Source organism: Brassica napus, chromosome C8 (assembly GCF_020379485.1).
Source record: "Brassica napus cultivar Da-Ae chromosome C8, Da-Ae, whole genome shotgun sequence".
Taxonomy (NCBI): domain Eukaryota; kingdom Viridiplantae; phylum Streptophyta; class Magnoliopsida; order Brassicales; family Brassicaceae; genus Brassica; species Brassica napus.
In genome coordinates, this window is record NC_063451.1 from 29,192,601 (window position 1) to 29,209,584 (window position 16,984).

A 16,984-nucleotide genomic window follows, 5' to 3' on the forward strand; every position below is an offset into this window, starting at 1 on the left:
CGTTGGTCCAGACTTTGTTTTATAAAGCTACAACTGTAAAACTATGACTATCTTGTGGCAAACCAGAATGTTAATGAGTTAATCCTCCCGCATAAGCTTGATGTTCACGTATGTAAGATAGCTTGCTACGAACGTTTTTGTCCACCTCTCGGATCAGCTGGGCCGGTGTCACTAATTTTCCCATGCTTCCATTCCATTGATTGTGTTCCCGTCAGATCACATACAGTGTGGTTTGGAAGACATATCTCACGACGAATAAAGTCGCGTGATCTTCTTATTATTCGTTTCTCTATTATTGATTTCACATATAAAATATTAAGTTCAATTTGATTCATACATACGTTCGTTAAAGAAAAAATGGTATCAGTTGTTTCTTCTTGACAAACTTTTAGTTGGATTTTTGATTTATAAGACTGTTCGTTTTATACGTTCATCTCATTTTATCTCTATAAAAAAGTGAGCGATGACAATAAATTTTTCGAACACTATGTAAAAGAGAAATTTGAAAGTCCACAAAAATACAATCGGCGCTCTGTTTTTCTTCATGTTTAGGATGAAAATTATGTTTAAGAAAATAACTGTTATTTGCTAAAGAACAAAATTGCCTATTTGTTCAAGAAATTGAATTATTATATTACACTTCGGACCCATCATGATCCTCCGCATGTGACAATCTCTTCTAATTGGTCAACGAGGTTAAGGTCACTAGAAGCTCACAACAACATCAACCCTATCATCTTGTTTTTTACTTTGTTTTTCCAATCACAACCACATACTTAAAGAAAACATTCCGGCGAATTTCTTTTAAAAAGAGTTGGCGGAATATATAGTACGCAAATCCGATTGCTTCTCTCCGGATTCACATAATTTAGATAAACGAAAACAACTATTAATTTACATTGCATGGATCCTATACGTGCGAAATGTTAATCTCAGCTTTTCTATAAGTGGGGGCAGATCATATTCTTTCAAGCGTTTGGCTTTTTCTCGATTAAGAAGACATGAAGCAATTTAATCACGTGTTAATAATACTACATAGACGATATGAAAACGATTAGTATTATTAACGCGGCAATTTAATCACGTGTTAATAATACTACATAGACGATATGAAAACGATCGGTATTATTAACGCGGCCCCAAGGCCCCCAATTAAGAGAAATTCTCTAGATTCACCAACCAATAGTGTCTGAGTATTTGATATTTGATATCTTTTAAAAAATGAAACAAAATTGAATTTACAAATAAAATTATATTTTTAAAATAAAACAATAAAAATACATAAAAATAGTTACAAAAAATAAATAAATAAATATTGTTAAACCGTTAGCAAAATACTAAATCCTATACCCTAAATCCTAAACTCCAAACCCTAAATTATAAACCTTAAATCTTGGATAAACCGTAAACCATTGGAAAATTTTAAACCCTAAATCATACATTAAAAACTAAATCTTAATAACACTAAACCCTAAACCCTAAACCCTTGGATAAACCCTGAACTCTTTAAAAGATATCAAATATCAAATACTCAAACACTATTTGTTGGTGAATCTAGAGGTTTTCCCTAGGAGGGTGAACCCAAGAATTTCTCCCTAATTAACCCTAAAACCCAAACAAAATAAAATAATAAAAACCAAACAAAGATAATTATTGCAATACTTGACAGTTTTCTATGTACTTAACTTTTATATTATTTTTTTCCTTGGTGACTTAAAATGCATAACGTGAAGATAATGATATCCTAAGTTTTCATTGATTTTACTATTGAAATATAGTGGACATAAATTTTTATTCGAATTCTGACGGTAAATCTGCTTCATGTACTGTTGACTTTTTCTGTGTCCACTGGGGTACTGTTTTCTATCAAGTTGTTGTTTTTTCAAGTGCTAACTAGTCAATCATTGAACCTTTATCTAGAGTATTCTGCATTTAAATTAATTATGAGATAAATTATATTTGAAAATTTTCTTATTACTTTATTCAGTTAAGTTCATCTTCGATTTTAAAACATCATACGATGATGGGCTGTTGTGTTATTAACTTATTATCGAGTCAAAACAGTTGATTTTATGTCATAGGGAAGACTATTTACTTGGGAACAGCCAGCAACAATAAGTGATTCCTCCTACGGGGAGAGAACTTGGTTTATGCTTCTAGCTAGTATCATATGCAGCTAGGAATTCTTTTCACATGTGTCAATATTAAATATTCACTCGGTTTTGTTTTACATGTCGTTTTAATTTTTTCATACAGATTAAGAAAATTATTAAATTTATTGCTTTGCTCCTAATTAATATACTATTTTATTTTATTTTGTTAATTAGTGAACTAGAAAAATAAAGATATAATTATCAAATAAATGCATTGAAAATATAAAATGACATTTAAAATAAAACAAAATTTTAATTTTAAAACAACAATTAATATGAAATAGAATGAGTAGTTATCTAGTAATGTTAAAAGAGGTGATATCTATACTATTAAAAGGGAATCATTCTGAAAAAAAAAACTACTTAAAAAAGGTTGTTGCACCCTTTTCTTAGATTTAAATACATATTTGGTCTTACCTTATATCTTTGTAACAATAAGTTAGTCAATAACATTATACCATAGATTTGCGGATTTTTATTTCTTCCCTTTTTTGAGTTATCATATAATTGATCAAATATTTCTCTAAGATTACTTTAGTCAATTTGCTAACGTATTATACAAAATGGTTTGGTCGACTAAAACACGAACCAAAACAATAATTGTATCAACTTTCCATAAATTATTATGTCACCCGTCATTTTAACAGCTTGAGTAATGTATTTACGTTCAGAAAATGCATACATATAATCACATTGTTATCACATTTTGATTCATTATATAAGTAGATTTCTATTTCCATATTTTCAACATGTTATCATCATACTATATGGGTTTATCTGGTATAACACAAACTACAGTAATTACTATGTTTACTTTGTTTTCTAAACGATGATAAAACTCTAAAAAAAATTAGCAAAAAGAAAAACTCTAAAAAAAAATTGAGATCAACAGAGATGATTTGAATAAACTGTAAAAAAACTCATGTTGGTATGATATTGGAACAAATCGTAACAGGCCATTCAACTACAATAATTTAATATAAAGCTTAAAATCTACTATTACCTAATTGATCAAATAATTTTTTATAATTTTCAGATGATTGAATATTTAAATTTAATTGAGATCTTTAGATATGATTTGGATTTTATTTAAACTAAGATTACTGGATCTTACCAAATATCTAACAACTTTGGTAAAACGTAACTCTAATAATATACTTGCATGATCTCATTATTTTTCAATATACTGAAGCATAAAATATATGTGAAATATATATAGTCTCATATTCATTATAAATGAAATAGACCAAAATATCCACATATAAACTTCAAACCTCCACAAATTTTCTATAATTATTTAGTGAAGATTTGCCACGGTTTAATATAAAATTTAAAGAAGTTATTGTATCATTAAAATCAAACAGGCTTGGACATTTTACCCGGACCCAAAAATCCGAACAGGAACCGATTCAAAAATATTCGATCTGAAACCAAACCGAAAATATAAAGTATTTATTGGATCGAAAATTCTTCTATCCGAAAGAACCCGAACCCAAAAAATGAATAGACTCGACCCAATAAAAGCCAATTAATAGCTGACTTAAAAACATGAATATTCAAAACTATGATTTTTGTGTTCTATTTACTATATTTATTTTATGATTTAGTTAAAATATCTTTTTACAAACATTATTTGTTAGTATTTTCTAACATTTTCAGGTAATATGAAGTTTAAAATGTAAAATCTAGAGTTTAAAAATATTTTATTTTAATTATTAATAGTTTATTTTAAGTTATTTTGTAAAATTTTAAATATATATAACAAATTTCGACTAAATTTTATAGGGTTTGGGTATACCATGAACTTTTAAGATCCGAAAATACATGAATTCAATATGGATCCAAAAATTAAGAGTATTGTACATGTATTTTAATTATAGACCATAACCAACCCAAACCAGAAAAAAAAATTACGAATACCTATTGGATCCAAATTTCTAGGATCCGAAGGACCCAGATCCGAAAAAATTGGACCAAATCCAACCCAAAAACCCAAACGTCCAGACCTAAGTGTATGAATGAGCATTCGGGTACCCATTTGGGTACGAGTCAATTCTTTAGGGTATTAGAGTTTTGAGTTTTTTGGGTAGGGTTCGAGTAGGTCCTCCAAAAATGGATATGTTCGGTTCTGATGTATATGAATCTGAAAATAACCAAATAACCAATGTATCTGAAACATGTTTGTAATACCTGAACCGGCCTAATTTTAAAATATAACTAATATATATTTACATTCTGGATATCTTAGAATACTCATTCGGTTTTCGGTTTAGGTCGGGTAAATTATTTTTCTTTTTCTTTTAAATCTGAATTATTCGAGTCCTCGACATTTGGATCCAATTAGGTATTTGAAATATTTCCGATTATAGTTCAGTTTGGTTCCTTTTGGAATCGAGTCAGTTCGAGTCCACAATGCAAATAACTCTAAAATACATGTAATTTGGGTATGGAATAGTCTAGCTCAGTTTGGATATTTAGGAACAAAAAAAAAATTTAAATATCAGAAAAGACGAAAGACGAAAAATACCTAAAGTACTAATTCATATCCAAATTTATTTATAACCCAAACAAAATCCGCGATTTTGAAGCGCGGATCAAAATCTAATATATGCTTAAGATTTGAACTTTGAACAAATGGGTCAACTGTACATAATTTACTTAACCATCTTATTTTACCCTAACAAACTTTCGATATAAACAACAACAAAAAAAAAAAAATCCCTCCTCTTCGAGTAGCTCCACCACTGATCATATGGAAGATTATATGGAGGTCTTCATCCAGACACATTAATATGGCCAAGCCAATCTCCAAAGGAAAGAAATATTTGTTCTCCTAAAAATTATTTGATGCTGTAATCAAAATGGATTAATGTGACAAAAAAGTGGGTGTCATAAATCTAGATCTGAGTAATAATGGGTTGGGACCCAATTCTCTATTTTTTGGAAATGTTAAAAAAAAATCTATCATAGATTATATTTAAAACATTTTTATATTTACAAAATAGCACACATTTTTACCAAAATAACCTTTATTAAAAGGTATAAAAACACATACACCCATTAACTAAAAGATTTAGAAATTATAGTTAGATTTTGGGATGGAAATTTATGGGTCATGATTTATGGTCTAAAATTTAGCGGGTACGATATAATATTTAGAGTGATAGTATGTATTTCTGTTAAATAAATATTTCATAAATATTTTAAAAGTATTTATATATGTTAAATATATATTATTCATGACAGATCGTTAAGTTTTTATTATTATTTAATGAAAGATATTCTGATTATTTTCTTTTTAGTGTACTATTTTGTGATAAATATTATTTTATGAATAAAGCATTTTGTAAAAAAACATGGTAAAAATGAGTTGGAACTCTTTGACTGGCAGAACACTACATATCTTTGTGAGAGGAGAGAATGTTGAATCGTCTAGGGATCGAGATATCACCCCCTATTTCTCATGATTTGCGAGATGATGGCACAAGACCATGGTTGTGTCTACCTTTCTATCATCTGTCTATTTTCCGCTTTCGTCTCCACTTTTACAAGACTGACTTAAAAAAAATCCATATCTGCTTAGGTTTCGGGCTGGGTTGTCTCGGTTGGCAGGTTAGGTCAAATGTCGTGTCTTTTTTTTTTGGCAAGTGTAAGAGAAATTGATCATTGTGCTATAATGAAACTTTTGATGATTTTGTGCGGTGTTACGCAAGCATCATGTCAAGTATAGACACGGTATTCAAGTTCCAGACTAGTTTGGTATTTTGCCAAGATACCGCTCATCGGTCAAAATTATTTACATGATAATTAGACCCGTCTAAACTATTTAATAACCTTAGGCCAAACATGATAATTGGTGTAGAGAAGCGTCGCTTTTTAAGCCCTTTTTGAGAAGTCGGGGGATTTAAAAAGAAACTATTGTCATATTTATATGCCATTATTTGATTGGAATATTCAAAATCTATTAGATTGATGTATAGTGATGGTTTAAGTTTGTTAATATGGTTCTCGCTCAGATATCATAATTGTGACACCCCGATCCAGCATAGCTGAAATGGTCGGCGATATCATGACACTTGTCTCCAGCCACAAGGCCGAAACAATGTGTCTTTAGGATCACAGGACGTCTTTGACAAAAACCCAACAATATGAGCCGAACCTGAAATGAAGGAAGAAGGAAGGGTGAGCATTTCGACAAAAGCTCAGTGAGGGAAGCTCCAGGAGCCCCAAAATCAATCACCAACAATCATCACACAACATAGCATAAGCATCTACCTTTAACATTCAGTAAATCGAAAGCAATCAACAAAAAATGAGGATAAACCCCGGCGGTTCCAACAATGAGACCACGCCACCTAAATCGGTACCCGCGTTCCTCATGTTGTCGCGCGAGAACTTTCATGTTGCGTTGTCTCCACGACATTACGCTGTCTCACGCCTTCACGCAATCAAGTTACCGACATTGGTTCTCGCTTGATCCGCCACCATGTTCATACGTTCCACGTTGTCTCCACGACATCACGCTTCTACGTTACTCCATTTACAGGTACGCCGCATGCCCGCTCCGGCGATGAATCATGCCAACTCAAACGATTGCCACATGACCCAACAAGAAACGATGTAACGCCCGAGACATACATATATGTCATTCCACCACGTTACACCGGCACACTTATGCCTTAAGCCTTTCCCTAACTCAATACATCTCCCAAATATATAAATATCAAACTCATATACAATAACCCCAATCAATACAATCATCACATTCAATCCTCAAACATCATCCAACCATATTTTAAAAACCTTAGCAATAGATCTATGTCTTTCACACATCAAGCATCAAGATATATATATATCATATGAATATTTATTTATTTTAATAGATCTATAGAAAGTAACAAGTAGGGATGAATGATCAACCTAGACACTTCTACCATGATGAGAAAATGATAGAAGGAGATAAAGATTGCAACAAGCCCTCACATTGGTCTTAGATTTGAGAATGGGAAAGAGAGTAGAACCAGATCTGAAGCTTATGGCTTTCAACGAACCAGATCTACAAATAAACGGGTAGGTGCTACCATCAAAGACCCGAGATAAGAGATCTAAGAGGAGGAATAGAGAGGAGAAGAAGAAAATGACACTAGGGTTCCTTACCTCACCAGTGACCAGATCTAGAAAGAAGACATGGAGAGATCTGGACATAGAATTGGATCGGTTCATCGGGGATCTCCAACGGCTTGGTTCTAGCCTTCAGCAAACAGCGAACAACAAGGGGGGAGAGAGAGAGAGAGAGAGAGAGAGAGAGAGAGAGAGAGAGAGAGAGAGAGAGAGAGAGAGAGAGAGAGAGACGCCGACGAGAGAGAACGAGAGAGAAGAGAAAAGAGAAACCATGACGGCTAGGGTTTTCAAATCTCTTCGCTCTGATTTCTAAATGGAAGAGAAAAGTAGAAAAAGGCTCCTTTTTATAAGAAAATGAGGTGGAAACCCTAGGATTTACTACGCGGGCCAGAAATAAAAGAGAAAGATTTGATGGGCTTTGGTCCAAATCAAGTTAATTAAAAGAAAACAAAAACCATTCCGGTTTGGGAGAACCGGGATGCGACAATAACAAACTTTAATAGAGTACATACTAAACTTAAAACTGCTTGACAGTGTGTATATATACACGTATATGAGCTATACATTGTAAGTAAAATAAAATCACCTTCAACAAATACTATCATATTTGTATTAATAGCCACAAACGGAATTCATATTTTTTTATCATTTTAGTTATTATACGCACTGTTTTATTAATTTTATGAAGTTATCATTATTTGAATCTGTTTTATTTTATTTAATTTTAACGCAAAATTTAAAACATAAAATAAAACATTATTGATTATCTAAAATAGATAATATGGATAATAACAAACATAAAACATATTGTGTTATATTTTTATTTTATAGGTATACAACAAATAGAATGCAAAACATTAAACTGTTCGTTTTATCAAAAAAAAAAAAAAACATTAAACTGTTCATCTTCTCCTATCATTTTTTGTAACTAGCGACTATGGATGAGAAAGTATATCTGACAAAAACGGAAGAGCGGATATTGGTGTTCTTACATGAGGTGGAAAAGGGTGGGAGGAAGTGAGGAGACGACGGGTGGTGATGATGGTGGAGGAGAAGGTGGAGCCGTCAATGAAGCAATCAGTGATGATGGTGACAATTTTGCGATTGAGGTGATACATTAGAGTTAAGAATCGAAACAAAACATATTTCAAAAGAGAAGAAACACAATTCATTTACTTCAATAGATTCAGTAGAAAAAAAATATTTATGTATATTGATCTTGAGAAAAGAGAGAAATGAAAAGTAACAAAAGAAAAGAAGAAAAAAGAAATAACATACATTTTATTATTGTGAAATCATAAATATATTATATGTTTTCCTAAAAAATAGAATATTACATAACAATAATAACATCTCATATTATTTTGCTGTGAAATTGTATTTATATTCTATATCAGTAATAAAATAGAATAGTACATATCAAATGCTAATTATTCATCATTGTTTCTATTTTTCCAGACACTAACGATCGAAATTCTCAAAACTCCTGGAAAAACGATTGTAGGTTTACCATTGTCACACAAGCGCAACTCTACTCATAAATTGCTATACCCTTTTCTTTTAACACAAATCTCGTGCCTCTTCTTTCTTTCTTTTTATTTTATTTTATTCATTATGCCGAAGAGTTGTATCAGAAACGAGTAGAAGTAGTCTTATGAGAAATAGTATTTTCATCAACTTTACAAATGATATGTATTATGTTATGACACATAAAACTGTACTAGAGTTTGATCCGCGCACCTGCGCGGCGCGGATATGTGTTTGTTTTTTATATTTATTTAATTTGAAGTTTATAATAATCATTTTAAACATATTTTTTATAGTGTTATATCAACATAATCAGTCATTTTCAATATTATTTAATATACAATTGCTAATTTTTTTGAATATTAACTTTGTCATTACTTGTTAACCTAAAATTATTTAAAATTAAAATATTAATAGTAGTTATTATATATTAATTTAGTTTATTACGTGATTTTGGAATATCAATCTTAAAGTTAGCATATGCGTGTTTTTTGGTGTGATATTGAGTAACAGCGTGATCTTAGGTTGACAAAACGGTTTTTTTTTCAAAAATCTACGTATATTTTTAAGAACATTTATAAATTTAGTACCGAAAGGTATTTGGTATGGCCGGTTCAATTTATTTTATCCAATCGCGGTTTTGTTTAATAATTAGAGATTGTAATTTGTGCACCATTCGTAGGCCAAGAGAAAGTAGAAGTGGTCATTCCGTAGTGAAGAAGAAAAGTCCAATACAAGTTCATGTTCGGTGCAACACAATGTTTATAGAATATTGCTACAATTAAATGGATATTTTCGGTTTCAAAACTATGTTCTTAGACTATGAATAAAACTAAATGGAAATATTGATAATGGAGTGAATCTCAGCAAACCGGTTTTGAAACGTGATACACATATGAAATACAAAATGGTAAATATATCACATAATAGTACAGTCGGTTTTGGAAGTTATTTAAGGGTAAGTATCGTGAATTTATTGTTGCGGTTTAGGAATATTATAAAACTACAGTTTATTAAGATAGTGGCATAGAAATGTAAATATTAGGAAAAAGTTAGGGTTAATTCAATTTAGTACTCATGTTTTAATTGATTAGATAATTAGATAGTTAATTATATTTTTTGTCATACAATAGCAATTTCCCCATTTAGCAAATAACTACTAGAAGTGTGAAATCGAAATTTACATTTTACTGTTCAAAGCAAAGAGAATAATTACATAAAAACAAAAAACGAGAGGTCTATTTATATAAGACTAGATGTTCATCTTACTCATTAAAGACACCATTCAAAATTAAGAGAAAGATTGTGCGAATTAGAGAGATCAGCCCTCAATACTTCGATTCAAGTAGTTTTTTCATTTGCAATCATTGTAGCTCTTCTTCTCCTATCATAAGGTGACCAACACGTGGCGACGTCGGATTGTGGACTGAGATAAATTATGGGGAGGGCGACATGGTTCGAAGCTGATGGGACGAAGAGAGGAGAATGGACGGAGGAGGAAGACCGGAAACTCGTCGCTTATATCGACGTATACGGTATCGGTGACTGGCGTTTCCTACCTCACAAAGCTGGTAGTTATATATATTTATAACACTACATTTTATATAACTTTCATTTGTAATGGTGACGTGAACCAAACATGTTTTGTGTGAGCTGCATAATTATAAGTGTCGTTTTTAATAAACTCCACCACAAACATGGTATGATTTGTAAATACTGTCAAGATAAAGTTTGCAGAGATGGTGCCGATAAAGCAGGTGTTCCATGTGTTTTGATATACATAGAAGTCATACATATAATCATACATTTCGAGAAGCTTAAATCTTTACAGTTTTATTTGTTTTCCATACTATATATGTACGTACCCAACAAAATCAAAAATACTTACTTGCTAAAAGAATTCACATATTTTAATCTTATATAAAGGTTTGCAGAGATGTGGAAAGAGCTGCAGATTAAGGTGGCTTAACTATCTAAGGCCTGGGGTCAAGAAAGGCAAATTCACTCCTCACGAAGAACAAGTTATCATCAGTTTTCATTCTATTCTCGGGAACAGGTATATTAATCAATAATTAAATACATTACCGATTTGTCAAAACTCAGAACTTCACTATAAGTCTATAAGGGCATCCGCAATGAGAATCTTTAAGTGGAGTCCTTAGGGAAAAAATAATTAAATAATCAGTGGATCCCACCAAAAGTTAAGGATTCAATCCTTAAAATTCCTAAATAACGACTCTTTCTTAGTGAATTCTTGCACTATTTGCGGTCTCCACGACTACGTGGCGGCCCGTAAATGGTCGTTTTTTTTTTTTTTTTTAAATCCAAAATATCCAAAATTAATCCGAAATGCCATTGTCGCTAAGGACTCCAATGAGTTTCACCGTTGCGCATGCTCTAACTACATGTTTGTAAGGATTTGATTCTTTTGTATTTTTTATTTATCCAGATCCGAATAAATTTGTGAAATACTATAATTGTAAAGTACTAAAACTAAATAAAAACTATATATAATTAGATTATCATTTATACATTTTTGTTATATTGAACTAAAAAATTCTGTTGTAGGTGGGCAACCATAGCGCAGCAAATGCCGGGTCGATCAGACAACGACATCAAGAACCATTGGAACTCTTGCCTTAAGAAAAGACTCGAGAGAAACGGAATCGACCCAATGACCCACCAGCCAATCATCAACCTCGACGTCAAAACACAGTCGTTTAACACAGATTGCGGTAGCTCTTCCTGCTCGACGGCGAGTCCATCTTCTTCTTCATTCTCCTCGGGCTCGTCCCGTCTCCTTAACAAGATCGCCACTGGTATCTCATCTAGGCAACACAGTGTCGACAGGATCAAGAACATCTTGTCGGATCCGACAATCACAAGCATTAATGGTCGAGAAGAAGGACTCGAACTGCTGAAGATAGATCATGGGAAGATGTTAGCTAGTGATGATCAAGAAGATGATTTTCTGATGTGGGACGAGGAGAAAACGAGACATTTCATGGAGGAGATTGGTGTAATGGATTTCCACACGAATGGGGTCTATAACCCTAGCTCATCAGCACAGTATGGTGTTTATGAGACTGGCCTACTTGGTGGTCATCTCAATTGATGAATCGATGGGTACTGTGTGAAATTATCGTTTGTGTATTTACTTACCAGACATTCTTCTTTTTTTACGTTGTTGTAACAAATTAAGAATTATATTCATCGAAAAGAATAATACTCTCTTTGGATCCAAAGAAAAAAAGGAATATTATTCATAAATATTGTACCGACCAAGAGAATAATTTCCAAAAAGTCACATCTCTAAGAACATGGGTGCAGTGAAACAAAAACATGAAACTTCATGAGTTTGTCATGTTCCACTAATAGTGCAATGAATGATATGAATGATCGTAAATAAAATCTTATTTAGTTTCTTTTATTTTACTCTTCGTTGTGAGTTATCATGCATCTTCTCCCTGGATCAGTTGTGAAAAACAAGGAACAAATAGCAACCGCAATTTTTAATATATATGTTGACAAATTGTTTCTCATGCTTTATGTCTTTCATACGAATATACTTTACAAATCAAAGCAAAGAAAAAAACAGCATTGTGACAATTGCTTCTTCTTCTTTTGTTCTGGTCCACACTACTTTGGATTTTAATTTTATTTTATAATTTTATGTAATCGGTTTACGAAGTTGATGTTTTTGTTTCTTTATTAATAAATTATTTTGATATTAACAATATTGTCCTTTTAAAGTGTTGTTTATTATTTGTATCCGTATTCTTGGTAATCTGTATCAGTCTATCAGAGGTAGGAGGGGAAAAATCAAGGAACATCGGCATCGCAAACCGGGCCTCGTGGTCTGGTGGTATAGGAACCTCGGCTGAGGTGCCCGCCATCACGAGTTCGAGGCCCGGCCACAGCGGATTTAACATGGTTTCCGTTTGGCCGCCAGGACCCTCCAGTTCCGGTTTGACGCGGTGGGATAGTCGGACTTAGGTCCGGATACCTGGATTATCAAAAAAAAAAAAAAAACAACGGCATCGCAGTGAGTTATGTTACGTCATGTATGTGTTGAAATATCAATATCTACGGAGTGAAGTCTCAAACGACATCCTCAGGACCACATGTAAAACATCGTCGTTACAGCCACGTGGAAAATGCACCTCGTTGTCATATTTCGCATTTAGTCACGTGATAGTTATGCGCTCAGTTGATAATGAGTAGACGAGTATTAATTAAGATTGGAAGCATTTTTTTTTGATTTTGTTGATTATTGATAGATTGACAGCAGTATGTTCATGGGAACAAAAACTTGACTATAATATGAACACTAGAGAAAAATTGAATTAGAGTTTTTCTTCTAAACTAAAGTTATAACATATATTACCAACTAAGATTACAAATATAGATATAGTATATTCATAAAATCTGTATATTTGATTGATCAGAACTTTGACTAAGGTTTTTAATTTACTTTGGTTCTCTCAGCAATTTTGGGATAATATATGTAAAATATATCTCTTACAATATTTTTCTTATATCTCTCACATATGAAAAGAATTAACAATATATTACTGAATGATATTTTAAATAGTTAAATTATGTATCATATTTTTAATTTAAAATATATATTTGAGTGAGATATCAACTATTTAAAATATTTACTCAATAATTTTTTTTGTTGTATGTGACATTTTCAAATAAGAACCTATAGCAGAGTTGTTCTAACATGTGTCTATTATAATATCTAACTAGATTATTTCCTGCGATTTTAAAGTACAAAAATATATTTTTCAACAAAATCTAATTTAATGAAAAATAAAAATATTTATTTTAGCTTTTTTTAGTTTTTGTAACCCGATTTGATATTTAATTTTTGGTGATAAAATATTTGTTTTATTAAAATTAAAATGTTAGATTTAAAATATAACAAGTTCATTTTTAATTTCATTTAAAGACTAAAGTTAAGTTAATATTTTGGTATATTTAATAATAATAATGAATTTAATTATTTATTTAAACAATAAGAATTAGGAAAAAAATATAAAATTTTGTTACAGTAAAATTGAAAGTATAAGAAAATTTAAAATATTTAATAAGTAATTTCATGTGTAAGTTGTATTGTGTATTCTACTTCCTCCGTTCCTTAAAGTTACATATTCTAAATTTTTCACACGTTTTAATAAAATACATTAAATTTACATATTTTTTGTGTTTATCTTTTTTCCATAATTTTAAGCCAATAAAAATCCAACTAGTGCAATTAAGTTTTTTGAAGTTTGCAATTAGTTAATAAAATATGCATTGAAAATGTAAAAAATAAATCTTTTTTAAACAAATTTTTTTTCTAGAATATGTAACTTTAAGGAACGAATGAAGTATTAAAATTGTCTAATATGTAAATAATTACAAATTTTAATAAAATATATAAGAATAAGTGTTTATTTGTGAAATAACCAAAAGAAAAAAAAGGAAATTAGTTTTATAGTAAGATGGTAGAGAGAGATAGGAAGATAAAGGAGGAGAGAGGGTGAGGTTTTGGTTATTTAGTGAATTATAATTTTTTGAGGGGTTATTGGGCCTAATTTCCTTAAGAAAAGAATAATTAAAATTTGAATGGTATAAATCTTAAGTCACACATTGATATAAAGTATTTTAATAAAATAGATTTATAGATGCGGCATGCTATTGTGTCTTTTATCTAAAAAATATTATGTTTATTTTAATAAAATAAATTTATAGATGCGGCTGCTATTGTGTCTTTTATCTTCCTTCTGGATACCTTTTTTTTTTGGTAACAGGCTTTCTTCTGGATACCTTTTTGTTGAACTAAGATTTCATAAAACTGAAGTTACTTAAGAAATGATACAACATAACTACAAAAAGCCAAAACAAACAAAATGACAGAGCCATTGGTAGAGCTAAAATAATAATCACTAAAAAGAACAAATGAACTAAAAACTCAACCAAAACAGCAAAACCGGAAATTCCGTTCACATCTTGGCAGTCCTAACCAAAGTCGCAAAGGATTACTGGTATCAAAGCCTCAATGACTGTTATGGCTAAATCAGCACCATAGCTTGCTAACGAGAAATGATTTTTTTAGAAAGATAATGAGAAATTATTTTTGCACCTAACATAATTATCTCTAACACGATATTATTTTGCAACGATGGATTTGGAGGAAGTTTGGGCAACGAGACAGGCAGATCTGAAGGAATCTTTGCCAAAATGCGAAGAGAAGGAAAAATAACCAACATAAACGAAGAGAAAGAACGTGTTCTAAAAAAAGACGAAAAGAAAAAAATAGAAATAAATTCTAGAGTTAATTGGGTCAAAAACCAATTAATGATTTGTCAAAAAAAAATTAATGAGCATGGAGTTCACAGTACAGATGACAGGTAAGTTAAAAAAACATATTTTACATAAAAAAGATTGAAGATAGATATTTTTCCTTTTCGAACTAGTCATCTTCATTTCGATTTCTATGTTGTGGAATTTTTGATGAAAGTAGATGAACACACTCTTTTTCTTGTGTGATTTATTTTGGATTACTTCAAAACAGATCTCATACAAATCAAAATTGAATATTATTAATATATCTCTATTATTAAAAGAGAAGTACCCATTAAAAAATACCCCTAAGTTTTCTAACTTATTTATACTTACATGTCACTGAGAATTAAATTAAACTACTTATTTTAATGCTTATCTTTTCCAGTTAAATTAATGAGTTTTCCTTAATCAAATTTAAACTTAATGTTATTAAATAAACCTACATATTTTAATGTTTGTTTTTTCCAGTTAAATTAATGAGTTTTCCTTAATCAAATTTAAACTTAATGTCATTAAATGAACCTAGAAATACATCATATTTAACGTAGCTTATTACGTACGAGTACGATCCAATAATGAACTTGAATTTTATTTTTACAAAAACGTGAATCACTTGACTTATGTAATATTTAAAATATATTAACTACAATATAACAAATGCATATAACCTACCTATACTTTAGTTTGAAATGATCATGTTCAAGTTTTATATAGTCAACTTACATCATGCATCGATCGTTGTACAATATTCAAACCACCTATAGTTTTCGTTTTCTTTATAGGATGTATCAACCAACCAATCATCCCATCGATTTTCTAAGTTTTATAAAAAAAACAAATCAATAAATACAAACTCAAAATTCAATATCTTCTATTAATCAAAACATAATATCTTCAATGCCGTTTCTTTAATGTACCTATTAAATATAGAAACTCTAATCATAATTATACTAATTATAAGAATATATTTGATTCCAACCAATTGATCTATTACTTCGGTAATTGATTTGCTTGCAGAAAAGAAAACAATAAATTTAAAATTTATAAGAATATAAAGATATAGAGATTCCAACTAATTGCCTATATTTGCGTATGATTTCTGCATAATAAGCTTCAAATTGAACATTGAAAAAGATAGAGAGATTTTTTTAATCTTTTACCGACACAAACTTAAACAAAACGAAGAGTTAAATGTAATTTTTTTTTGTTACACTTCCCGGAAAAAAACGGTTACAACATGGGCTTTCATAATATGGTATTTTAACATATTAATGTTATGGACATTTAATAATTATCTTGAAGAAAAACAAAGACTATAAATAATTTATATTTAATAAAATTATGAAATTATTTACAATTTGATGACTAATTCATCGCCCTTTTTTATATGTTAAATTTCTCATAGAAGTTTAAAAATCATTTTATTTTCTTTAAACATGTATAACTAATTTATAATCTTTTATGCCATACTAAGTCATAATATAATATTTCTTCATATTTTACATTAATAACCATTGTTTTTATATATCGTCTACAATTCTCTAATTACGTCTATTTGTTCAATTTTTTATATGATATCGAATATTCATAGTAAATAGATGGTTTAAGATGCCAAAAAAATTATTTACTTGGTGAATATAATACATCAAATATTACAAATACATTATTTAGTTACATAAATAATCAAAAACCAAAAATTCAAATCCGCGCTGGCGCGCGGGTCAGGGTCTAGTTAAACTTATGACTTGGATTAATATTCAACAATAACTTAAGCTTACAAAATCTTAGTCCAAGGGAAGATTGCCATAAACTTTTTAATACCAATGATAATTATAGTAGGTGACTCT

At 30.4% G+C, this 16,984-nt stretch overlaps 1 protein-coding gene and 1 long non-coding RNA gene across 2 annotated transcripts; one reads left to right on the forward strand and one right to left on the reverse strand.

Annotated features, from left to right (window-relative positions):
- Nucleotides 1-6,056: 6,056 nt before the first annotated feature.
- On the reverse strand, nucleotides 6,057-7,440 carry LOC125591724. Its single transcript, XR_007327833.1, has 2 exons — nucleotides 7,311-7,440; nucleotides 6,057-7,209 (listed from the first exon to the last, which is right to left on the reverse strand). It is a non-coding gene; the product is annotated as an uncharacterized LOC125591724 (long non-coding RNA).
- A 2,715-nt stretch (nucleotides 7,441-10,155) lies between these two features.
- LOC106385457 (transcription factor MYB41-like) lies at nucleotides 10,156-13,354 on the forward strand. Its single transcript, XM_013825370.3, has 3 exons — nucleotides 10,156-10,372; nucleotides 10,728-10,857; nucleotides 11,370-13,354. Exons 1-3 carry the CDS (start codon nucleotides 10,240-10,242, stop codon nucleotides 11,914-11,916), a joined length of 810 nt encoding a protein of 269 aa, XP_013680824.1. The 5' UTR covers nucleotides 10,156-10,239; the 3' UTR covers nucleotides 11,917-13,354.
- Nucleotides 13,355-16,984: the final 3,630 nt, after the last annotated feature.